Here is a 26155-nt window from a genome sequence, read left to right on the forward strand (position 1 = left end):
ATTATTCTAAGATTGGGAGAAACAGAAAATACTTAAGAAATATGGAGTTAGTTTTATGCCTTTATTATTCAATCAAAAAAACAACAACTTTTCAATCAAAAGAAAAATCCCTTTTATCAAAGAAACCTTTTCAATAAAAAAAATACATATTTTCAATCAAAGAAAAAAAGTGTCCAAATGCAAATAAATATTTGAGACCCAAAAAATTGCATTTGAAATTTTTTTTCTTTGATTTGAATTTTTTTGTTTTTGTCCTTTTTTTTGTTCGTTGAAGTAAACTTTTGTGATTGATTTTTTTTTTTTATTATTGAACAATTAAGACACAAATCTACCTCCATAAAAAAACGATAATTTGTTTTCCCACATAACGATTGTAAAAAAAAAAAAAAACAAAAAAAACAAAAAAAAAAAAAAAAACGAGCGATTAAAGTAATAAATGGATAATAGGGTTTTTTTTTATTTGTTTTTATTTTGAAATTAAGGCGGTGCACCGTCCTGACCAGTGGAGGCGGAAGTGCACATTCAGTTGTTTGCAAACTACCAGTAAAACTGAGAAGAAGAAGAAGTTTACAGTACAACACCGTGCTGTCCGAAGCAGGAAGCGTAGAGTGTGAAGTAAGATGCGGGCGATAATTCCTCTCATTGATTCAAATATTGTATTTTTCTGGGCGTTCACACTTTCTGCAGCCATGGGCCACTGAGCGTGTTGTGTTTGCGCTCTGCCGGGTGAGTGTCGTCTCTCCGTGTCACGGTACACAGCGGCTTTACCGGCTCAAGTCTCCTTTTAGCTAGGTTGCTCATCTGCTAGCTCTCCTATTTGAGCTACTGTTTATAGTATGAGGTGGTCTTACCTGATAAACTGCACATATAGACATCTTATCTCGGTTTATTTTCTACTCGCTTATTCACAAATAACGAATAATGTGCAAACACACCCGGTTTCCTACTGTCATCTTAAGATTTTCTAGTAACCGAACAAGTCAAACCCAGTTTAAAGTCTTTTACTGGAGCATTAGTTCCAGATTAGAGAAGTAGGCACCACCACTGATCAGGTGAGGTTTTTATTGTTAAGGTACAATTAGAACAACAATCAGTGCTGTTAGCATAAATTGAACTACATCGACTGTAAACATATTTAGTAATTGACTCTTGGTACATTAGATAGACATTATAGTGACTAATATTGGAATCTATTACATGCAATAGCAGGTCTTCCATCAGTTGAATGTAATCAAATTAAGCTTCTGTAATTTAAATTTATGAAGGTAATTTCTGGCTTTTTTTTTTTTTATATATATAAATGTCAGATTGCAGGTTATTGTTGTTTGTTGTGTAAATAGCAGGTGTGCTGCTCCTACTAACCATTGTTTTCATCCGGCACACAAATTATGCCTACGTTCCTTCAGTCTAATATAGTAATAAAAAAAAAAAAAAAAGCCATGGCTATTCATACAGAAACGTATGAATAGACTGGCAGTCGAGAACGCCCCTCATTGGCCAGTTTAGGTCACATGATAGGTGCTGTCAGTTTTGTTTCAGCTCATATTTATTTTTAGCTGCCCCGCTACCCCTTTTATTTTAGCCCTAACCCTAAACTAGGAAATACCCTAAAATGTTTATTTTTTTTAATGTATTTTTAACCCTATCCCTAACCCAGGAAATACCCTAAAATTTAAATTTTTTTTCGTATATGTACTTTTAAAGGTGGAATTTGTTGTGTTAAATATGTTAAAATGAAAAAAATATATATAAAAGCGGGACTCGAACCCATGGCAGCGGCCATCCCGGCACAGTGAGAACACACAGGCACATGGTCTATTGATACATTTAATATGATACGTGATTGATGTATGTTTAAAATTGACAATTATGTGTGCGCTTATTGTTTTTGTGGGATGCATTTTTTGATTATGCAGATTATACAAATGCTCTTGGATTGCTGAAATAATAATAATAATAATAATAATAATATATTTGATTTAAAAGTGCTTTTCCAGACACTCAAACACTTTACAGGTAGGTTAAGATTAGGGATGGGAACGACACGGGATTTGGGAAATCGATTGTCGAGGCCCATGTGTCGACTTTTTGTCGAATTGTCGGCCTTTTTTTTTCTTTTTTCTTTTTTTTAAAGAGCAGCAGCAATGCGGAGGGTGGAAAATAATCTATACTGTTGTACTAGTTAATTTTAGTCTAAAAAACATGGCTCTAGTGTCCAATATTGACCATTAAAGCAGTAATAATAAAAACGAGAGAGAGAAATTTAAGATGTTTATTCAACAGCCTTACAAACACATAAGACGTACTTTTTAACGTTTGGAATTTACAGAAATAAAACAGCCAGTTCATTTATTATTTAGTTTTGTAGGCTACATGTAGCCTAAACAAGTTATTTTTACAAATAAAAAAAAACAAACTAAATGAACATGTTTATCACTCGTGAAAATAAGCAACAATTAAAATCGAAAAACAGCGTGCCCATTTTTTTTTTAAACCACAGAAAAGGACGGAGCCTAACACCAACAACTCAGATCTCAGTGAAAATAAAATATATATAGGTATCTTACCATTTCGGCCTAATTTTTGTTTAAGAACAGAAGCATGTCTACATGTTTGGGTAGAAGGCGACTGCGGAGTCTATTCACGACCAGTCCTGCGGCTGAAAACACTCTTTCCGCCGGCACAGATGTGGCGGGGATGCAGAGGTAGGCTTTTGCCAGACGGCTCAGGTTTTTAAATCTGGACTCATTGAGAGACCACCAGAGCGCAGGATCCTGACTGGGTGATATTCCTTCTTCGTTTGTGTAACGTTCTATTTCAGAATGGTCAGATGTGACCGTGTCCCCCTTGAAATAGTCCTCTCCGAAGAATGAAACCATTGCATCCACCTGTTTAGCCCTTTTAGCGGGCCCGGACTCGTCATCATCAACGCGCGCACTATCACCTGAGACCGCACGGAGGCAGGACAACAGATCTCTAATAAATAAAAATGCAATCTGGAAATCCCACAAGCCCCGCCCCCTCGACATGTCGACACTCTATTTTTTTTGTCGAGGGGAGCATGTGTCGAATGTCGGTCGTTTTGTCGACAAAAAGTCCCATCCCTAGTTAAGATACAGCGATGAAAACATAGAAATAGAAATCAGAAAAAAAGAAAGCACATCATTAAAAAGGGTGAAAAAAAATATACATGAAGAATGAGTACATTATCACGAATATTAGCAGAGGATTGACAAGAAATCAAATGTGTTCATTTGAAACGCTGCTGCACTTCTAGTGGAAACATCGACCTCCACTAAAAGTGAGGAACTACTTTCCAACTCTAGAATAAGAGCATTTAAAACTTAGCTTCACAAATGAGAGTTCTTTATCATCCGTTGTAATTTATTTCATGTTTTTTTTTTTTTGTTGCTACATTGTGTTTAATACTTGTCTTTGTTCTCCAGGCCCACGGCATGCTAGCTAAACTATCACTGGAGCAACGGAAATCCAGATACAAGTTACACTAATGTTGATGATCAGGTAGGATTTTTTGACTCCCCTGTGTAATTACAAATATATTGTTGTTTTTTATAAGCCTTGTATTTTGTTTTTTCACAGTCCAAAAATGGCCTCAGGAACGCAAGAGAAACAGTACACACCATCTCTGCTGAGTTTTTTTATTTATAACCCCACGTTTGGACCTCGAGAAGGAGAGGTAAGAACGTGGGACAGTAACGTGTGGGTTTGGGGTGCGATTATTCTCATATGCAAGTGCTCCTCTCCTAGGAAGAGAAGAAGATTTTGTTTTATCATCCCTGTGAGGTCGAGAAGAATGAGAAAATCAGGAATGTAGGCCTCTGTGAAGCCATCGTACAGTTCACCAGGTACTAAACTGTAAATATGATTGTTACCATGCAATAAAAGTCTGTCTTAATTATCTATGTAGATTACTTTGTGACATTTTGAATTTGTGTCATAGTGCTTGGATGCGCCTCATTACTACTTGTATTTGTTTCAGGACATTCTGTCCAACAAAACCAGCTAAATCCCTGCACACACAGAAGAACCGACAGTTCTTCTTTGAGCCCGAGGACAATTTCTGGATGGTCATGGTATTTTCCCTCTGTATACAAACGCTGTTGCCTTTATATGAAATGTAATTTATCTTCTCTAATCCCCACACTGTTTGCATTCATTCTTTAGGTTGTTCGAAACCCGATGATCGAGAAACCAAACAAAGACGGCAAACCTCCGACGATCGAGTATCAGGAAGAAGAAATACTTGTGAGTACAGAGAGATGCTTGGAGATCTCATTTTTCTCACCATGTTGACAGTTCCCTGACCTGCCCTGTTGCCTTTGCAGGATACTGTTTATGGTGCAGTGGTAAGGCAGTGCTACAGCATGTACAAGGTGAGTTTACGTGCAAGATTATATGATCTGTTTATGCAGAAATAATAAACAGATTTCCTTTTTTTAAGAAGCACGTAATCTTTATATAGATTTTTTTTAGCAACAAAAATCTAATTGTCCTATTAACAAATATCGCTGGTAATAAAATAAATCAATCTTTAATGCTGAAATTCTTACATGTCATTTGTTTCATGCTATTGGCTAATCACCTCTTTGTATCAAAAAAGAATATAGTTGCATGAGGCTATTTTTCTTTCATGTGCAGCTCTTTAATGGAACCTTCAGTAGAGCGATGGAGGCCGGTGGGGTGGAGCTTCTCACCCAGAAGCTAGAAAAGTTTTTCTACAGGGTAATTATTTCTTTATTTTAATGAAGTAAAACGTAGTGAAGACATAGGACAGTTATCTTCTTTTTGTATTTGAGCTTCAACACAAAGACTGTATTTGTCTTTTGTCTTGTTTTACGGCTACTTTGAAATGCTGTAAGATTTTTTCTCACATGCTTGGACTTTTGACTCTATTTACATTTATCTTAAAACAGAAATGGGAAAAATGTCTTTCTTCTTATTAAGTAGCTCCTTCCTACGTTCAAACAGGCTTCCATCTTTGCTGTGTAGCCCAAACTCAGCAGAGTGTCTGTCAAAGGTTGAATGTCAGTGTTGTTTTCCAGATGATGTAAGCAGACTGTCTGACACAGAGTTTCCCATTCCGTTTGGCGCGTATTGACCTGTTAATGAGCCATTCTTGGCCGGTCAACTTACTCCTTTCTCCTTTGCATCTCTTGTGTCTCCCTTTCACTCTCTGGGCTTTCAGTACCTGCAGACTCTCCACTTGCAGTCGTGTGACCTGCTCGATGTATTCGGAGGCATTAGCTTCTTCCCACTAGACAAGATGACGTACCTGAAGATCCAGTCGTTTGTCAACAGAGTGGAGGAGAGCCTCAGTCTCATCAAATACACGGCTTTCCTCTACAACGATCAACTCATCTGGTAAAGGTCAAACATTTGTTTACACAGAAGCACACAGCAGACATGTGCTTAAAGGCTCTCATTTCTAAACCTAATGCATATTAGCAAATATACAATGGGCTCAGTTGCTGTATTTATAGACATCTCGTGGCTTAGCAAACTTTCTTGTGCAGTTTATGATCTCCCTGATGTACGATGACCTTTAATTGAGTCATGTATCAAGAGGGAGATTTCATCATTATGAATTAAATGGTTTAAGAGCAGTGGTGTGATTGTTTCTCTATAAAAACAAGCAGAGGATGTTTAATTACTGTACAAATGAAATGGCTACTTGACTGTTGAAAAAAATCCTCATTAGGAAACACGTTTTTAACAGTTGTGATAAAGATCTGTGAGAAATACACAACCCAGCCTTTGTTTCTCTGCGAGCACTGCCTGTACTGAAGCTGTGTGTGTGTGTGTGCGTGTGCGCGTGCGTGCAGGAGTGGACTCGAACAAGATGACATGAGGATCCTGTACAAGTATCTGACAACTTCACTGTTCCCAAGACATTCTGAACCAGAGGTACGTTTGCAGTGAAGCAAAGAAAAAAAGCCAAAACAGGCAAAAGAGTTAATTCTTTAGTTGATTAGGATTTTTGTGTACAGTATATTATAATATTTCATGTTCATAGTTTTGGACAGTGTTCTTTAGTCAAAGACAATGTAGTCCTTTTTATGTATTTACACTCTGGGGTGTTTTAGCCTTAAATAATCAAACTTAGACCTTGTAAATTGGATTTTTGACCAAGATCTGAACTAATAAATAGAAAAAATCCTGTTAACTCACTGCTGATCTCTCACCACTCAGTGTTTTTATTGATTTCCTTTCAATCCCAAATGCTATGGTAACACACCTAGGGTGATGTGTATGTTTAGCCATTTACATTCAGTACTTTTATCAAAAAAGCTAAACTTTTTATACATAATATCTTTTTCTGATATCACATTAGCGTTTTGTTTTTGTGCTCTTAGCTGGCGGGCAGGGATTCTCCTCTGAGGCCAGAAGTAGCAGGAAACCTGTTGCATTATGGGAGGTAAGCCTGTCTTCTTGCAGGTGTAGATATTATTTGTTAGTTTGTTTTATGTCTTTTTTACACTCCCTTCACATGACCCTGATCTACTAAAACAGATGAGGAAGCAGCTTCACTGGTTAAGAAAGAAACTACCACTTGGGTGTAACTAATATGTATTGCTAAGGTTATGTAGGTGTTCGTCTGCTTTCATATGATTTGGGATGATTCTATAATATCTGGTGACTTATAACTATGGAAATGGCTAACTTTTGTCACATGCACGCGATGAAATAGCAATGTGGTCAAATAAGTTCTTTTTAAATTGGTGGATATTCTTCTTCTCTTCACTCAGGTTTTTAACTGGACCCACGAATCTGAAAGATCCCGAAGCCAAATTCAGATTCCCTAAAATTTTTGTCAGTGCAGAAGACGGCTACGAGGAGCTGCATCTGATTGTTTATAAGGTACAGCAGTGTGAATATGACCCCCCCTTTTACATGTGTGTGTGTGTGCGCGTGCGTGTGCCCATTTACAAAAATGTAAAATTGGAGCTAAATAGTAGATAATTTATAGGCTAGTCGAGTGATGTTAAATGTTTAAACCGTTTCCCTTCCTAACTGTGTTTTGGAGGAGCAGAACCTACTGTAGTTAATAATCAGCTCTTATGCACTTATTACATGAATGTCTGTTCAGGTTTTACGCCTCATTAGGGCTAGAGTTGACTGTTTGATTTATGGTTAGGATGAATCGTCCCACGCTCATTATAAATGTGATTATTTGGGATTTAAATGAACTGTGTGATTTTTGTTTGGATAATGTTTATCCTGTATTTACATCATTCTGCTCTGTTGCAGGCCATGAGTGCTGCTGCTTGTTTTATGATCAGTGGTAAGCATTCATTTGATAGATTTTCTTCAATGGATTCATAAAATAAACGTTATTCCTCTTGTAAAAAATGCTTTGATATGAGTGAGTTAGCTTTCTTTGATCTTTGTTTCAGCCTCTGTTGAGCTGAAGAGGGACTTTTGTGAGCAGCTCGATAGCCTGGTTGGACCTCAGCTTACTTTGCTGGCATCGGATATATGTGAACAGTTCACCATTAACCGCAGAATATCAGGGTGAGATGGGAATACACTTGTGGATGCAATGATTTAAGAACACTCATAAGCCTTTCTTTGACATTTTAGAATCAGAAATACTTGATTTAATCCGGGGGGAAATTACTTGTGTTACAGAGGCTCAAGAAATAATAGAAATAAAAAGAAAGAAAGCGAGTATATGAGTAAAAGACTGTTAATAAATTAGGATTAAATACAAGTGCACACATTGTAGAAAAAATAAGATAAATAATAATACAAATATACAAATATAATACAGATATTTACAACAATCAAAGCTGTCAGGTTACAGTAATTAATTTATTGACAAGTATGAATAGAACTATGAACTCCCAATCATTTGGTTTACCTTATATAAATCAGTTGTGTTTATATCAGTGTAATTATGTAGGTTTTTGCTGATGCGGGCATATTTAATAAGCTTCACCCTTTTAAACATGAAGAAAACCTAACTTTATCACCCATATTATTTTAATGCGAAACAGTTTTCATATTTATCAGCGTTGAACTCCTGCTAGTATACGAGTGTGATATTATCATTTCTGCGTTGCTACCCTTGGTGCTGTCCGTTGTATTACCTTTGTCTGCCTGGCGGTGATAGATGAGACTCACTATCACTGGACACCATCATGGAACTATTGAAGGTAACTCAAGCAGTGCAGCTTCAGTCTGCCATTACGGTGAACCTCTAACTGCTGGTCATCCTTTCTTGTAATCCAAGACTTGCTTTGGACAGTACAGTGAGACTGTGTCCTTACTAATTACAGTGGCAGAGAACCTGCTGAATAATAAATGTTATCCTAGAATCCTCATCTGGCCTCTAGCGATGTGTCCTGTTTTTTTCTCAGCAGGTTAACAATATATAAAATGCATTTTTAGATAAAAGTCTGTTAAAACACACACTACCAGTTATGTATCAGAAGCCCATTGAAGGGGAATTTATCTGCAGCGGATGTGGTTTTCCTTTCTTCATTCTTCTCCCAGTCATGTTTATTGTTTATTTTGTTTCTTCAGGCCAGACAAAGAGCCACAGTTTAAGTTCATTTACTTCAACCACATGAACCTGGCGGAGAAGAGCACCATTCATATGAGGAAGACTGCCAGCGTCTGTCTCACCTCGGTCCACCCTGACCTCATGAAGATCCTCGGGGACATCAACTGTGACTTTGCCAGGTACGGCAGTGACCTCAGGATCTGCAGGCTTTATTTTACTGCTCAACTCACACAAGTCCTACTGACCTTTAAATTCTTTGTGTACTGTTTTATGTGTTCATTGTGATTTTTTTGTTCCATTGACTTTTAACTGTTCCGTAATGTGTTTTTATTGTGTTATTTTCTGTCTTATTGCTAGGTTTGTTTTTTTACCTGCAGATGGAAATTAACATTTTTGCTAGAACTGGTATATTTACATCTATCATTGCTAAAATAGATGTTCATTAATGTGAAAGTTTTCCTATCTAATAAACAAATGCATAAAAACTCAGAAAGCATTGTGTAGCACAATTTTACTCACCCAGAAAAACTGTATTAGGTTTGCTGCTCAGAATTCACATTTCATGCATGGCGCTCATGGGATTTTGATTTCCTCCAGTTTTTTCCCCCCGTTTACTCCAGTTTTGAACAAATCATGGGACTCTTGGCTGTCTTGTGAGTCTCATTTTTCGCCTGCAGGAAAGACACACAGGATTCTTCAAAGTATCAGCATCACTTTGTCCGTTTACTTGTTACCATTCCACTTAAAACTACTGTATTTGGAAATTTAATTAGTTTTGTTTCATAAATCTAACATAAATATAAATAAAACATCAATTTGTGATTCAAAAAAGTAGATTTCAAATTTGAGAGACAAAATGCAGATGTCATAAATGTCTGTCTGTTTGTGTTTAAGACGAATTGCACTTTTAATACACACGCTCTGCTCTTGAGCACACATACATCTTGATTTAATGCATTTTATTATCCCCCGCCACAAAGTCTGAAGGTGGATATAGGTTTGAGTTCCCTCTGTGCATCTTTCTGAGTTAAAGGGGACAGCTTTTCTCAGAAACCGTTGAAGATAGGATAACCAAATTCAGTGTGTGGCTTCAGGGTATCAATACCTTGATGGAGTTCGAAAATGAGAAGCGCACAAATATTTTCTCCGAAGTTATTGCCCTTGTGCAATTTTTTTTACTTTGTTCGACGTATCTTCAAAGGGGACAGCTTTTCTCAGAAATCGTTTAAGATAGTTTGTAATTTATCTAAGTTCTTAGATTTAGTACATTTAGGGAAAGGTTGTGAGTTATAATGACAGCCAATTTAGCGGGGGATGTTAACGACTGTTTTCGGGTTTCTCTTCACTTAATTGCAAACAATTACACAAACAGCAGAATTTCATTGGTAGCAAAAAATGCTGGTTTACTGTTGGATACTGGAAACTTCACGTCGCAATAAAAAGCAACTTCATCCTATAGAATAAAAATGAGCAATTAGTCAGCAAAATAATAACTTGTTTTTATTGTTGTGATTTATACTCATTGATATGTGGCCTGTAGCCGTGAATCGAATGGGAATGATGGTGATGGCGGCGGCTGCTGCTGATGGGGAGATTGTTACCTTCGGTTCATGGTTTGGTTTTTGTGTTCATGTCACAGGGTTGATGAAGACGAGGAAATTATTGTAAAAGCGATGACAGACTACTGGGTAGTCGGTAAGAAGTCAGACCAGAGAGAACTATACGTGATCCTGAACCAAAAAAATGCTAATCTGATTGAAGTAAACGGTACGTGTCTTTGAATCTGTTTTGTACTCTTGGTCTCAGATGATTTGTAATCGATCCTCAATCTTTACTTTGTCACTAATCTACTTTTGTCTTTTTATTTCCTGCTACAGAGGAAGTTAAGAGGCTTTGTGCGACGCAGTTTAACAACATTTTCTTCCTGGACTGACACTGTGGACAGACAAAGACTGTTTCACTGCACTAGAAAACTCAGCATGACGGGTTGTCATGACAGCATCCGTAATAATGCAATAAATGCATTGTATAATAAACAAACATGTTTTCACATTAAGGTTTTTTTTTGTCTTAAAAAATGATTTTTTTTCTGTAATAATTTCTAAACAATTGAATTTTGATTGTACATGTATTTGATGTTCATTTTGCGGTTTGTTTGTACATATCTGTTGGATTCTGTTGATAAGATTTTTTTTTTTTTAATCCTTTTTCTTTTAATTGCCGTTCATTGATAAGCGACACACCATGACACTGTCACCATACATTATATTTAATGTAACAACTTCTCTCCCAACAGTTTACTAGAGGTAGTTTGAAGATGTCAATGTGTCAAAAGTTTTTTGTAGTTTGTAAAAGCTGCACTAACTTGAAATAAATGTGTGCATAATCATACAGAATGTTCAATTCTTCTTGAGTTGTTTGCTTGTTTTTGTTTCCAACAGAAACATTTCAGAATATGTTTGTCAAGCTCTCGACTGCTGACCGTCTAATTTTTATCTATTACTTTACACTCATTGACACTGATCAAGTACAGCAAGAAAAGTTAGGGAGCCATTTGACTATTATTATATCTGCACCAGTTATAGTTCAGTGATTTGAAAACTGAAAAAGAGGAAGTTATTCAAGTGGTTAGAGGCGAGTGCAGTGCACAACATGAAATAGAGCCAGTGTTTTCAATTATGTACATTATAGCAAAAAAACAAAAAAAAGAACTGTGCGGTTGTCAGCGTAACGGTTTAAAGGGTACTCTAATGAAAAGTAGAGGATTCAATGAATTAGTCATAGAGAAAGAGGAATTAGATTGACAGGAAATCCCCTGTGTGATAAGATGATCAGACACAGCGTTTAAAAAATGCATGTGTATATTGAGACTGTTATCGTTTATTGATGGGCAGACTCATGTTTTGATTTATTGCTTTGACATTTGACCCAAGTATCTAATGTTAAAAACAAGAATAATTTCTAATTTAAAACACACCTTTACTACTACTACTACTTTATATCAATCTATATATATATATTATTAACGCACATAAGTCTTTTTTCCTTTTTTTTTTTTTTTGTGTATGTATTACTATACTTTATTTTATTGTATTCAATGGATTGGCAATCTTTTGATAGTTTTTTTGTTTAATGTAAAAATTTAAATAACGTAACCTGAAACTTAAAGGAATAAACAAATAAAAAATGGTCGGTTTATTAATTTAGTTTTCATATTCATATTTGGAACAGTAAGATGCAATGTAAATCAATTTCAAAGATAGTGTATAGAAAAATTATAAAAATGAAATAACAATTGGTTTGTACCTAGCTAGTGTCTGTTCGAACACATAAATGATTGTTTTTGTCCACATTTATACCATAAATCATGTTGAACGTCGTTTCCGCAGCACATGCACTACACACTCCAGACCACTAAGTAGAAGTGGCGTTATGACAGTCGAAAACAACAAAGAAGAAGAAGAAGAAGAACCAATCAGAGCTCTCCATTTTCAACACTGTCGGCCAATCAAAACTCGCTAGAGACTTTTCAAACAATTGTCAGTATTCGTCAGTGTCCGTTGTTTTGCTGCCGTAAGGAAAGCAGTTTTTCTGGCTTTTGTCGAAACAAACAGGTAATTTCTCTATATTTTACACAATAATGACTGTATGTGTGTTTCTTTGTCATGTGGAATTTATTATGGCCCGATAAGCGGAAGTTTTTGTTTTCAAGTTCTGTTAAATTTAGTTGTAACGTTTAGCAAGACGACATTGTATTGCATGAGCTTAATGCGTTTTTATTAGGATACAAACATCAACTAGGTTACAGAAATTAAAGCAGTGATTAACAATTGTCTTTTTTTTTTACATTGTGGACTTTGTTTTTGTCATTTGTTGTTTAGGCTCTCCTGTATCTAATGTTACAGTAACCAATAATTTTAGTCTTTTATTCATCCATTACTCATGTTTTGGCTGTTTTGACTTTGCACTTCGCTTTTTGATGTTTTTAGGAGACTTTTGCCTGATTTAAGAATGAGCAGGCAGATAATTCCAAACCAATCCTGTCTGTCAACTTTTTTTTCTTCTTCTTCGTCTGTCACCTCATGACTCCAAGCACACAAATAATGACAAGCAAAAAGGCACACACAAAATGGCAGAAAAATACACAAAACAACAACAATAATAGATAAATGACTCCAAAGACAGACAAAATGAACCTCATTGGCCAGTTTCGGTGACGTGGTAGGTGCACCACGTGACTTCAGTTCCGTCAGTTTTATTTTAGCTCATATTTATTTTTTAGCTACCCCGCTCAACCTTTTATTTTAGCTCTAACCCAGGAAATGTACATGTATTTTTAAAGGTGAGATTTGCTCTGTGAAATATGTAGAAATGAAAAGATGTATATGACAAAAATGGGATTCAAACCCATGTTAGCAAAAGGAAGGCTCCTTCAGTGCAGTGCCTTAGACCACTCGGCCATCCTGACACGGTGAAAAAACACAGCCACATTACGCTTATGTAGAAGAGGTCCGGAAAACGTACCCATAGTCCTGGAAGCTATGGATACATTTCTGTATCAATAGACACTTCATTTAGGAATCTATAGCAAACAGGGGTACTGGCCAATGAGGGGCGCTCACGTCACCTAAACTGGCCAATGAGGGGCACTAGTACGATACGGCTAAGTACGGATAGCCACTGCCACAACAAAAACACACTAAATGAGAGAATAATATACAAAATGACAACAAATGTATGCAGAATGTATTAAAACAATAAGTTAAGCTCACAAAATGAGAGAAAACTAGACAAAATATCAATGAAAATGTACACAACATGTGGCGTTACCTGTATTAATGACCTGTAATATTAGAACATCACCCTGCAGGACTTTTGAAGTGTGTTGTCACTGCTTTACAACTGAGTTTTTGGTGTTAGTAGAGTAAATGCCTGAGGATTTCCCCTGTGTTTAGCAGATGTTGCTCATGAGTGATCTTACTACCAGGTCACTAATGTATCATAGCAAAAATAACTGTAAAAGCACTGTATTGCGTTGTAGGTTTCATGGCTTACATTGTTCTCCAATTAAATGTCTTGTTCTTTTTCTTACATTATTCAAGGAACACAAACATGGACTCTCGGTTTTCCCACCTGCGCCAGAGGGACACAAGTGTGTCCATGCTGAGGGTGAAAATGTCTCGCAGAAGGTCTCAGTCCCAAAAGGAGAATCGAGATCGGATGGTGAACACGCGCAGGAATCTGGGAAAGCTCCAGGAGCTGGAAGTGTCTTGCCTGGATGCAACAACAACCGACATGTCTGTCATTCAGGAGAAGGTGGAGAACACTGGCAAGACGGCTAAAAGTAATTAGCTTCTTCTTTGTCATTGAATGCGAGTTACCAAAGTGTGGGCACATTGTAGGGCGTTGTCTGTCAAGCTTATGCATCATTTGTTTTGAACTTTACAGGTCAAAAAGCAGAAGAGCGTTTGAAGCAACTGGAGCGCTGGAAAGAGCGAAAGGCTCTAGAAAAGGAGAAGGAAAAGAGACTGAAAGAACGTAAAGGGGTTTTTAAGACGGGAGTTTATCATCCCAACGATGCCACCATCTTTGTTTTACCAGCTGCCTCAACCAAGGCAAAGGAGGTGAGAGAACAATAACAGTGGAATTAGTTTCCTCACTTTACTGCAAATACCTTTAGTTTAGACAATTCCTTTATTTTGCTGAGATATTTGCTTCCTTATATTTAATCGTGTGCGTATGTAGCCCTGAAAGCTAAAGCTCATGTTGTCATCGATGACTGTGTTTCAGAAAAAGGTGAACATGGATATGTGCCATAGTTCCAGGGTCACTCGGTCAATGAAGCAGCAGGTAGAGCTGTTTTTCACTGGGACAATCAGCTTTTCAGTTCTATTCTAATCAACATGTTGCTTCTTTTTTTCCCATAGCCTGTGAAAGTGAAAGAACCAGTTGTGGCCAAAAATGGTAAGTGGGCTGATGGGTATTTATTTAGTATGGAGAATATCGCGGTGCTGTGTTGTGTGATTTTAAATATGATGTCTCTGTTTTTGTGTTTTAGCTCCACCTGTCGTTGATAAACCCACCAGAACGCGTGCAGCGTCTGTCAAGTCTGCACCGACCACAAAGAAGGCAAGCGTTGCTGCAGGTAAATACACAATACGTGACATTGTGTTACCAGTTTGTGTCTTTAGCATTTCACCTTGTTTCCCTGTGTCCTCTGTTCCTCCCACAGTAGAGCCTGTGGTACGAGCTCTGTCGACCAGATCAGCCAACAGGCCTCCAGTTACTGCTGCTCCTCCAATGAAAGACAAGCCCAAGGGAAAGCCTGAAGGTACAAATGAAGTCGATGCTTCTCCTTGAGTTGCTTTTCTTTCAAAGAAAAAGTGGAAATATTGAAATGCTCCTCTCTGTATTTAGATGCAAGAGTCACAAGAAACAGAGCAATAGTTCGGCCTCTGCCCCCCTCAACTGGTGGGGAAAGGAATCTGAAAGGTATTAAATGATTGGCTTTTTGGTGACTGTAGATCAGTGTTTCTCAAATAGGGGTACAGGGGGTACTCGAGAGAGATGAAAGCATTTAAAATATGGGGTAATATAATGTTCATTTTAGGTAAAAATGATAATTATACTAAATATTATAAACGACAAAAACGCAAACAATAAAATACACAAAATGATGCCAAACACACACACTAAAATAGAAAAATGCTTACTATTACCAGCAACACACAAAACAACAACAAAGATACACTAAATATGAGAAAAATAGACAAGATCCCTACAAAATACACAAGAATAACGGAGAAACATACAAAACGACACCAGAAACACACACACTGAGAGAGAATAATTTCAATATTACCAAAAACACACAGAATAAGATAAATATATACTAAATAATAAAAAAGAACTGACACCCAACAACAAAACACACAAAATGTTGATAGCAATGATCTTGATTAGAACATGAACTGAAAATACAAGGGTCAGTCTTGGTCCATCTGGAAGGAGATTAATGTAGATGATTTAAAACTATAGAAATAAATCTATTCATTTCACAGAATTCTGAGCAAAATGTGGTAGTTCAACAAAGGGGGTACATGAGCCAAAGAAGTTTAAGAACCTCTGCTTTAGATTAACCTTGACATTTGTGTCTAATGATGTTTTTAATGTGTTTTCTTTATATAGAAGCTGCCAAATGCCCCATCATCCCTGCTGTCCAAGTGAGTGTTTTTGTTGTGGACATCAATAATAATGCTAATCTTTTAGTTGCGTTTTTTGGAAGCGTTATAAAGTAGTTTATTTCGTCTTTGCACAGGAGCCCGAGCCCGTGCCAATGATGCCTCAGGGGCAGCAGACAGAGGATAAGATGTGTCCTTCAATCCCTGTGGAGGAAGACGTGTTGACGAAGAAATCCGTGGACTCTAAGTCTATATCCACTTCCCCTTCCTTTGCACCTACAGGCTTTGTCTTCCAGGCTCCAGCTGGACTGTCCTCCTTTAAGTTTGACCCTCTTAGTCCTCGCTCCGCAGAAGCCTTCCTCACTCCAAGGTTTGCCAGATTAGAAACCTAACCCATAGCCATTTTCTCTAAAAAAAAAAAAACAAATGGATTTAAGAATGTTTTTTTTTTTTTTTTTACTTTCTTTGCAGTCCCAGCTTTAACGTCTCACCCTGCCCGATGTTGACTGATGATCCACAGGCTGAGTCCAATGAATCCAATCCTCCTAAATCCTCGCCACTCCGTGCTCCTCCCACAGCAGATCCTGGCAGTCCACTGGAATCAAATCATGATGTGCCCTACTTCAGGTAGCACCCTATCCTAAACTTTCACATGAATCAACAATTGTTTGCTCTTCATCTTTGTTGTTAATTCTGTAAATTTTCTATACCAATCAGGTCTGAAATTGTGAATGAAACGACCAAACTGACCGATCAGTCTCTCCACTGGGAGTCGAAGGTTGAGGACGAGTCTATCCCAGAGGAGAGTGAGTGTACTTTACGTCTTCTTTTCACTAAAGTTTAAAAAGTTTCCAGCAAGACAGTTAATAGTTGATCTTTTATCTCCGTGTAGTGAGGGATCGTATGCGAACAGCTGTGGGCCAGGCTAGGTTGTTAATGAAAGAGCGTTTTAAGCAGTTTAGTGGGCTGGTGGATGACTGCGAGCTGAGCCGAGGAGAGAAGATCACCACCTGCACTGACCTGCAGGGCTTCTGGGACATGATTTATTTTCAGGTAAGACCTTCTTGTTGTGCTTGTCTATAAATGTTCACATCAAACCAATTTTTAAATCCACCTTCATGTTTTAGGTGGAGGATGTCAATAAAAAGTTTGATGCTCTCAAAACAGCAGAGGGACGAGACTGGGTGGAAGAGCACAAACCTCCACCACGACAGAGGAAAATAGTGAAGGTACAGCCTTTAAAACAGATAAAAGCCCTGCTACAGTACATTAAATGCTTTATAATGGCATGTTTTTACAGTAGTATTTGATTAATAGATTCAGGAGTCATTTTCAGTTTCCGTCTCACTTCTAACAGAAAGCAGCCGCTGCACCTTCCAAACCCGCGGGAACCAAAGCAGCAGCAAAGTCCCGCCTTGCAGCCATAAAGGCTGCCATGAAAGCCAAAAAGCAGGCAGAGGATTCCACCAAAGGGGAAAACACAGGAGAATCCCAACCCAAAGTAGACGCCCACACAGGAGACACTGTGGTCTTTGATGCTGGTTTTTTCATGTTGGAGAGCCCAGCCAAACCCCCAGGTAACTTTAAACACAAGCGTAAAGATTTCATTTATTCAGACAACTGTTCCTCAGGAAATCCACTTTGATCTCCTGACGTGTTTCAACTGTCAACTGCCAGTCTTCGTCAGAGGCATCTGCTAATCACTTTGATGTTTCCTAGATATTCACGTAATATTTCCAGCAAGATTCTTTTTGTCTTCTTTTGAATAATTTTACATGGAAGTCAAGGAAAGAGTTGGGGTCAATTATAATTCTAATTGTAATCACATAATTGATAATTAATGACAATTATGGCATAATTATAATTGTAATTGTTATTTTAACTATCTGTTGCTGTCATAGTCATAACTAATTTGTAATTGAGTTTAGATAATTAACTTTGTAATTGTAATTGCCATGAAAATTCTATAAAAATTGTCAATTATAATTTAATGCAAAACTGAGGAAACATGTTACAGTTCTATGTACAGTTCTACACACATGTAGTTAACGGTGGTTAAAATGTGTTTCATATCAAGCTTTCCCACATTTTACTATTTAAAAACTATAGAAATTGAGAGATATACTTCCACAAAAAAGGCTTAGACGCCCACATCAAAAATATTACTATGTTTAGGAAGCCTAACAAAGATACCAATAGGTAGGAAAAAAATTAAATAATAGATATTTGTTTTTAGTGTATTTTACAGCTGATTTAGGACCGTTATCATAGGTGATGCTAACACAAGAGAGGTTAACTTTTATTAGGTACTTTTTTCAGGCTCAGTAATTGTGATTAACTGTAATTGAATTTGAGTAATTGAGAACGTAATTGACTTTCTGAGGATAAAGAATAATTGTAATTGGAAAAAATGTTGGTCATTGTAATTGAACATGGGTAATTGAAAACATAATTGTAACATCAAAAGGAAACATCAAAGTGATTAGCAGATGCCTCTGATGAAGACTGGCAGTTGACAGTTAAAACATGTCAGGAGATCAAAGTGGATTTCCTGAGGAATAGTTATCTAAATAAATGAAACCTTAACATATTATTAGAAAATAATCTTGCTAGAAATAGAAAGCTTACGTGGTTTTTCAGTCAGAGATCGATAACCGTTATACATAAATTGTGTTCTTTTTTTTTTACAGTTTCTGTTCGTAGATCAGTCCGTCTGAGTGCGGCCATGCTGCCCCCATCCTCTCCTCGCTCCACATATCTCACACCAAGAAGGTCCACGCGGCGTTCCAATGCTCTGGCTCAAGTTTCCACTTCTGCGCATGCTTCTCCTGCTAGAATCACCCACACTCATTTCTGCCTGACTCTCGAACATACCCCAGCCCCAAAGTCCAAGAGTGGAACTCCTCATAACCAAGAAGACGCTGATAGAGTTGATCTCAGTTTCTCTTCAGTCAAGGTGGAACTTTCAGGAACCTCCCAGTTGGAGAGAAGCCCGTCTGAACTTTCCCAAACAGCCTCCACTGAAGAATTTGCTGCTTCAGTTCCAGAATTAAACACATCAGTAAAGTTGCTTCCAACCGTTGCTGTTGTGGTGGAGAAAGACGAACCTGCTGAACCTATGGATGGTCCAACTGGTTCTCAAAGACTTTCTCTCTCACTTTGTGAAACGTTGCCACTCGTTTCCAATCCAACCCCCAACCTGAGCTTCACGCTGTCTCCCGGTGAGCAGGGCCCCATGGAGACCCAACCATCTGTATGTCGGACCCCCGACACCTCCATCACTGACGTAAGCTGTATTTACGACCCTAAAGAAACGATACATCGACTGTCACACATCACGCTCTGAACAAATGTTGTTTTCACTTCAGGACGTTCCAGGTTTGGACACTCGTTACTTTCAGCCTCACAGATGCAGCTTGTCACCGCTGCAGACTGTTGCCACGGAGACCTTGTCACCAATGGTAGTGGATGTTGAGATGGAGAGTCCAAGAGGTCAGCATGAGGACCAGATTGAGCAACAGGAACAAGGTGCGACTGAGGCAGAAATGATTTGATATTGTCGTGAGGCTAGGCGATATGGACCAAAACTTATCTCTATATTTTTTCTCAAAATGGCGATATGTGAGATAAATCTCAATAATTTTAAGTCAAATAAAGTTTGTGGTAAAAATCACTGATAAAAAATGCCACATTTGGCTTTTTCTCCTTTAAAGGACAGCATGTGTGAGTGAGTTCTATAGTGTGGCTTGTTTAGATGAAGGTCTTAGGGTTAGAATGCGCAGAGAAATCCATCTAACTGTGCTTTTCATACTGTTCTAAGAAGTAGTGAAAGCAGCGACTTCTGAAACAAGTCTTAAAACAAAATAAGTTATGAGAAATATACATATCGATAAAGGTGATATTGTAATTTTCTATATCGCAAAAATAGAAAACTTGATATATGTTGAATCTTGATATATAGCCCAGCCCTATGCTGTCATTGTTTTATTTTAAAGTTGCAGTTGGCTGAAAGACAAATCAGAATTTTATCTATAAAAATTTGTGCTATTACTTCTTTATAAAAAAGAGGGGAAAAAAAGCTCAATAGCTGTAAGTTTACCTGCTCATTGCAACTTTAAAGTGTGTTTATGTCATTCTGGGTGTGATATGGAAAAATAACGGTTTATGTTGCACATTTTTTGATCATTCGCTCTCATCACAGACCTGCCAACAGTGTCAATGGTGTCTTCACTGCTCTCTCCTCAATCAACACAGGTGTCCCTTTTAAATCCTTCTTTCCAAACTGTATCTAAAATAACTAATTTCCTTCAAATGTCATTGAGTTGTATGTTTTATTTTGTAGGTCCAGACAGCAGAATCTGCCCTGCTGCTGTTCACTCCAGATGTGAAAGACAGGATACGTCAGTCTGTGTGTCCCAGCGACCTGATGGTTTTCACTCCCCCTAACAAGTAGTAGAGAAAAGATTTTAAGCTTTAAAACGTTTTTTTACTTTTTCTTTTTTAAATACATTTTCACATTTGAGTTGATAAATAAAGAACGATGGTTACTCTTCGATATGTGATGTACATTTCAATTAATTTCATGAACTGATCTATAATCCTTTTCAGCCTGTAATACAACCCAGCACAGCTTTAACAGAACTTTGGATTAGAATGGAAATATTTATAGAGATAAAGCTAAAGCTTATTTGTGCAAGTTGTAAATTTAGCTCACACGTTGTCACCCTTTCCCATGCCAGTTTCTCTCCAAATATTCTAGTTTAATTTCTAATTCTTTATGAGACCAAAAGCAAAGCTCGTCCTGCCTTCATGTTTCTGGTGACTTCCTGATGATGGTTAACTGCTGGGAAAAAGAGGTGGTTGAAGAACTGATGAATAGTTTGGACCTCTAGTTCAGTTTCAGTGTTTTCTACACCCGCGTCCTCTCGATGACCTGATGAGAAACGATACACGATCCATAAATCCAAATGCTGTAAAATACTTAGATGCTGAATGTAAATAAAGCTTTACACCAACCTGCAGATGCAAATTTCTCATTCATTTGAATCTGAACCTCCTCATTTACTGCATCCTCAGCCGAGACGTCACACATCTATGACAAAATAAGAGTTAATTTCGTGGACTAAAACCTTTTATCGTATTCCTTGTAGAATATACTCTTTCACCTGAATAAGACTGCAATAAAAACGTGGATATATGTCTATATTTAAAAATGTAAATGCTCTTAATGCTTAAAATTTATAATTTTGTCCAACTAGTAGCTAATTTGGAGCTAAATAACTATTAAAATAATGTAAAAAGTAATTTTAGTATAAATAATCCTGTACAGATTTAATTTATAGAATAAGTATTCATTATTATTAGTAATTAATTAGACTTTTGTCAGAAGTAGTATTGGTAAATGAACATGTGGCACTCGATAACATTGAGACTACTATTAAAAAGCTCACAGCAAGAAAATGTATATTAAAATACAGATGTTAATTGAGCATGGATGTTTTTCTTTTTTAAAAATAAAAAACTTCACCGATTTTACATCCTTGTCTTGAAAATCTTCATCCTTGTCTTGAAACTCTACATCCTTGTCTTCAAACTCTTCATCCTTGTCTTGAAACTCTACATCCTTGTCTTCAAACTCTTCATCCTTGTCTTCAAACTCTTCATCCTTGTCTTGTGGCTCCTCAGGTCGATCTCTTTCTACTTCAGAGTCAGATTGAAGGTTGTCCTCTTTAAAGCCGTTAGAAATCCGCTGAAACTTCATTTCTGCGCTCCACAGAAGGACCTCAAAGAACTCCAGGAAAGTCATCTGCAGAAAGGAACCAAAGTTAGGGAATGGAATGAGAATTGGTGGTGTCGTGTTCACACTGCTGAAACTAAACCTCTAAATCCACGAAGGAAGACAGATTCTGGGGCTGGCATTTTTCATCACTGATGATCTGAATGATCCTCATTGTGGTCACGTTATCATCCAATAGCCTGAGATCCTAACACAAGAATAGAAACACATTAGTTCAGGAAGTTACTATTAAATAAGTGTTATGATCACAAATCAAAATACTGGCAAAAATGATCTTTAACAATTCTATTCATCTTTCTTTTTTTTTTTTTTCCACATTTTGATCAATTCTTCACACCTTGAACATCCACAGAAAGTGACGACAGGTCATGGGGTGGTCAGCGTTGCTAAAGGCCTGATATATCCCCCAGCACCTTTTCACATATTTCATAGCTGCCACGGCAAAGCTTGGCTGTCTGAAAAGAAAACCTGCATTGACAAAAAAAACAAAAAAAAATAAAACAGATTTTACAGAAAATTACACATTTCGATCAATGCAATTGGAAAATACAAGACTAATCCAGAATACAAAAAACCCTACAATTTTATTTTTTAAGGTCATGTTTACCATATGTTATTATTAAAAAGAGAAAAAAAAAGATTACTTTATTGCATATTTTATTGAATTTAACACAATAATATTTTAAAATAGGTAGTATAAGATTTAAACACTATGCAGCATAGGTTATTATATTAAGCAAAAATGTGTGTAGATTAGTAAAGATAGTTTTAGTACCTTTCACATTCTTAGCATTTGGAAGGATGATGTGTGTGAATAGTTTGGATAGACAGGCAGCCAGAAAATGCTCTTCATTCCTAAAAAAAAAAGAAATAAAAAGCATTTTGCTGTTAAAATTTAATACATGTAACAGATAGTATAAGTATATTGTAAATATTTTACTTCATACATCATGTCTTTACTGTAGATTTGATGGGCCACCATCACCAGACAGTTGAGTAGCTCATCAAAGAGAACAGTGGTGAAAGGGGAGTGAATTTCTGCTGTGTCATCTCCTAAAATGTAAACAAATAGAATAAAAATAACATTAAAGTTTAATCATGACGTTTTTGTAGTTTTTCATTGCTGCAGTGTTGAATGGGGGAGGGTCTCGCCTTTCATATGGTGGTCTATCATTGACAAAGTGATGCCATGTTGGTGGATGTTGCAGTCTTTAAGAAGCTGCCAAAGCTGCAGACGGGACAGCAGGAAGGTGTTGTCCAGAGTGGGACCATGGCCCAGTCTGCTGTAGAAGCTGTAGATGGATTTCAGCTCTTTGTCGTGTTCCAGCAACACAAACTTCACCTGTTTCACGTGAGTAAAAATCGTCTGCATAAAAATCTTCTTCAACTGTCTGTCTGTGTTCAGTGCTGACCTGTTGGAGCTCAACGTCACGCTTTTCCTCAGGGATTTTCTTCAGGAGATCATCAATGTTCAAAACAATGTCTGGCCTGAGAAGGTCTGAGATGCCAACTGAGAATGAAAAAATACCCTTTATTAAGAAATAATATGTAGTAGTGTAACAGTTAAATCAATGTAAATACCGTACCAGGGGTAAGAGATCCGTTTCCATTTAGACTGGTTTTCATCATCTGATCATTCACAAAGTCTCCTTCAAACACTCGTCCATCACTGGATGTGAATTTACCCTTTGATGCACAAAAAAAATAGTTTTTTTTCTTTATACTGTACACTAATAAGTCAGGCACAGAGACATTGAATGGAAATATTGGAGTTATTATGACAGACCTGCCCATGTTTGCTATTGTTCTTCCATTGGCCTTCGTAGATAGAACCATCAGCATAGTAGAAAGTTCCCCGTCCGTGCCTCTGACCGTTGACAAAGTCTCCCTTGTACCGATTCCTCTGAGAATACTGGGATCCATCAGATCGTCTCACGATCCAAACATGTGTGCCTTCGCCATGCTGTCAGACAGACAGACAAACAGACAGACAGACAGACAGGGTGAATTTAAAGATCAACAAAAACACAAACCTGCTGTCCTAAGCGACAACATCGACTTTGTGATAATAGACCAAGTGCAGTTTTTTTGTAGATAGAACTATTCTGGATTAAAAAGACATCAGAAAACGTACCTGCACTCCATTCTGCCATTCACCCTCATATTGTTGTCCCAGTGTCACCCACTTCATTGTGCCCTCACCGTGCCTCAGGTTGTTCTTCCATTCCCCCGAGTAAAAGTTACCAGATGTGTAGCTGTTAAGAAATTGTTGTTATTTTTATTTATTTTTTACACAATTTAATTGCCACCTTCGTCTGCTGTAGTGATAATGAAAACGTCCTGTGTGTGAGAGGAGGTAGCAGTTAGCGAGTAGCAGATCAATAACAATGGCAGCTCTTGATCATAGACAGTGTCAAGAGTTTTGGCCGTGAAAGACGAGAAGCAGATGTTTGGGTTCTGTGTGCAGCACATTATTGCTGTTGTGTTTGGCATTTTAGAAAAGAGTTGGAAAAAAAAAAACAAGTAAAAGACATATTGTAGGCCTCGTAGATCTGTAAATCGATGATCGTTTGCTCAAAAGAAAAGATGCAGAGGTTGAAATTGCCACGCTAAAGTTCATTTTCATCTCCACTGTAAACAGTCTTATTGAAATTGTCGGGAAAGTTTCACGCATTGCATTGTGGGATGTGAAGTCCCGTAGACGGATGCATGGGAATGTTTTTACTTCATTCTTACTGAGCATCCTTGTGTTTGCCCCCAAAAACTCGGACCAAGAGACTTCCCAACACATTTTTGGGGTTTTCACCAATAATGGCGAGAATTTATTTTGGGGCTTACAGGAAAATACAGGGAACAAACTACAACAGAAATGGGGTCAAGAAAACTCCACAAGAATTCACAGTAAGAATGAATGAAAAATCAATTTATTGGACTGAAAATCCCACAATGCAATGCGTAATCTTTTCCAACAATGTTAATAAGAGGGTGTTTACGGTTTTTTTTTTGGGGGGGAGCCATTAATCTTGTATTTATTTATCTATGAGGCCTACACTGTCTTTCACCTGATAGAAATATTTATTTTCGTCTCCGGCATCTTTGTCATATCGAAAAAACACAGGAAGTAGCAGCCCCAGGAATAAGCTGGATAGATGGACAATACATACCGTCTGTCGCCCACTCCCTCTCTTTTGTTCTTCTCCCAGTCTCCTTTGTACCAAGATGTCTTTTCCTCATTATAAAACATTGTGCCCTAACACAGAGATGGAAAGTTAGAACCCTCAACATTTTAAAGGGACAGTTAGGTTAAATCCCACCTTTCCATGCATCACGCCTTCGTACCACTGTCCTTGGTAAGTCACATTGTTTGTGGAATAAATGTATTTTCCTTCTCCATGCCGTATGGCATTATAGACATCACCCTCATAGGAGCTCCCATCAGGCCATGTGTATGTTCCTTTTCCCATCGGGACATTGCACTGAAATTCTCCCTATTTAACAAGAAACTACTGGTTAAAAAAAAAAACCCAGCCATGTTTTTTTTTTCCCACCATCTAATGAAGCATGGATGAAGAATGCATGTTCAACTATATCATGATTGTAAAGCATTATAAAGGAAATGACAGAATAAAGTAGGAAATCTATGTATATATGTTTCATATAAGAGCTAATACCCTACCTCATACTTCAATCCATCATCTCTAGTGAAGACACCAACACCATCCATCGTCAGTCCATTGGAAAACAACATGACCTTTGGAAACAAAGTCATTTACATCATGTTACTTTTTTTTTCAGGGGTGCAGGGCTCTGCTGGTGCCTATCTCCAGCTCTCATTGAGCATTAGGCGGGGGTAGCACAGGGAGAACATGCAAACTCCAGACAGAAATAGCCCAAGTGTCTTGTTGAAAACTAGGCATTTCTGACTAAGTATATAATTACAATATAATCTCATTCACACAGGATTATCACTGAATATATAAATAAATTCACAGTATTAAGAAGCAAGTGGTATTTTTTTTTTTTTTTTTACTTGATTCAGGAATTTAGCTGAATAAATAACTCAATGTACAATATTAGAAAACAAGCAGTATTTACGAACTTGATTCAGGAATATCACTGAATTAGTCATTAATGTCTACAATATGACAAGAAACTTACTACGGTTCACAATATTGTGATATCTGCTTTACGGCGTGCTTTTAGGATATTAGACCTTTAGTCGTCTCTGTCAGTCAGTCCGTTTGCGCAGCTTTCGTTTTAGCCTGAGTTACCATGACAACCTGTAAACATCGAGCTGTTCCACAAAGCTGCATTTAATCAACAAACCTCACAAAGCACATTATTATTAGACAAACAGGACAAAAAAAAAAAACATCATAATATCTGTGAAAGTCATGGGTTGTGTTGCTATGATGAATAAATTAAAGCAATAGTAAAATTTAAAAAAAATAAAAATAATTGCAAAATGACGTGTGCAGTTACACTGAGCCAAATTATTTATCATAATAAAGACAAGAATATCCCTCTTAAGGCGTAGAGTAGTGTTTGATAGATTTATAATGCATACTATTAACGCCTTTAATAATACGGAAAAATATGTTTTACATGCTAAACACGGCATTCAGTTCATTAAAGATAAGAGCAATGGAT

At 37.3% G+C, this 26155-nt stretch overlaps 3 protein-coding genes across 10 annotated transcripts; 2 read left to right on the plus strand and 1 right to left on the minus strand.

The window, feature by feature from the left end:
• Positions 1–507: 507 nt before the first annotated feature.
• On the plus strand, positions 508–10918 carry ccz1 (CCZ1 homolog, vacuolar protein trafficking and biogenesis associated). Of its 2 annotated transcripts, none has more exons than XM_028477097.1 (17): positions 508–615; positions 3447–3522; positions 3601–3697; positions 3769–3866; positions 4001–4094; positions 4186–4266; positions 4347–4394; positions 4660–4743; positions 5207–5382; positions 5844–5925; positions 6375–6436; positions 6768–6879; positions 7270–7303; positions 7416–7533; positions 8548–8706; positions 10167–10294; positions 10405–10918. In XM_028477097.1, exons 2-17 carry the CDS (start codon positions 3509–3511, stop codon positions 10458–10460), a joined length of 1443 nt encoding a protein of 480 aa, XP_028332898.1. In that variant the 5' UTR covers positions 508–615; positions 3447–3508; the 3' UTR covers positions 10461–10918. The 2 variants fall into 2 exon arrangements, with proteins under 2 accessions (XP_028332898.1, XP_028332897.1); XM_028477096.1 differs by having other exon boundaries at positions 545–726.
• A 1108-nt stretch (positions 10919–12026) lies between these two features.
• On the plus strand, positions 12027–20672 carry dlgap5 (discs, large (Drosophila) homolog-associated protein 5). 2 transcript variants are annotated; one of them, XM_028477157.1, is made up of 19 exons: positions 12027–12141; positions 13630–13871; positions 13976–14151; positions 14318–14377; positions 14455–14491; positions 14586–14672; positions 14760–14858; positions 14945–15019; positions 15716–15750; positions 15846–16078; positions 16180–16335; positions 16426–16514; positions 16601–16761; positions 16836–16937; positions 17066–17285; positions 18399–18994; positions 19077–19236; positions 19910–19962; positions 20051–20672. In XM_028477157.1, exons 2-19 carry the CDS (start codon positions 13640–13642, stop codon positions 20159–20161), a joined length of 2682 nt encoding a protein of 893 aa, XP_028332958.1. In that variant the 5' UTR covers positions 12027–12141; positions 13630–13639; the 3' UTR covers positions 20162–20672. The 2 variants fall into 2 exon arrangements, with proteins under 2 accessions (XP_028332958.1, XP_028332959.1); XM_028477158.1 differs by lacking the exon at positions 19910–19962.
• On the minus strand, positions 20017–25800 carry rsph10b (radial spoke head 10 homolog B). 6 transcript variants are annotated; one of them, XM_028477162.1, is made up of 17 exons: positions 25664–25800; positions 25182–25256; positions 24820–24993; positions 24670–24755; positions 23640–23760; positions 23292–23468; positions 23092–23191; positions 22918–23015; positions 22658–22847; positions 22453–22558; positions 22281–22360; positions 21843–21973; positions 21588–21692; positions 21287–21514; positions 20725–20800; positions 20514–20641; positions 20017–20150 (listed from the first exon to the last, which is right to left on the minus strand). In XM_028477162.1, exons 2-17 carry the CDS (start codon positions 25251–25253, stop codon positions 20142–20144), a joined length of 1881 nt encoding a protein of 626 aa, XP_028332963.1. In that variant the 5' UTR covers positions 25254–25256; positions 25664–25800; the 3' UTR covers positions 20017–20141. The 6 variants fall into 6 exon arrangements, with proteins under 6 accessions (XP_028332963.1, XP_028332960.1, XP_028332961.1 ...); XM_028477159.1 differs by having other exon boundaries at positions 21236–21514; XM_028477160.1 differs by having other exon boundaries at positions 21236–21514; positions 25667–25767.
• Positions 25801–26155: the final 355 nt, after the last annotated feature.

This window comes from Gouania willdenowi, chromosome 19 (genome assembly GCF_900634775.1).
Source record: "Gouania willdenowi chromosome 19, fGouWil2.1, whole genome shotgun sequence".
NCBI lineage: Eukaryota > Metazoa > Chordata > Actinopteri > Blenniiformes > Gobiesocidae > Gouania > Gouania willdenowi.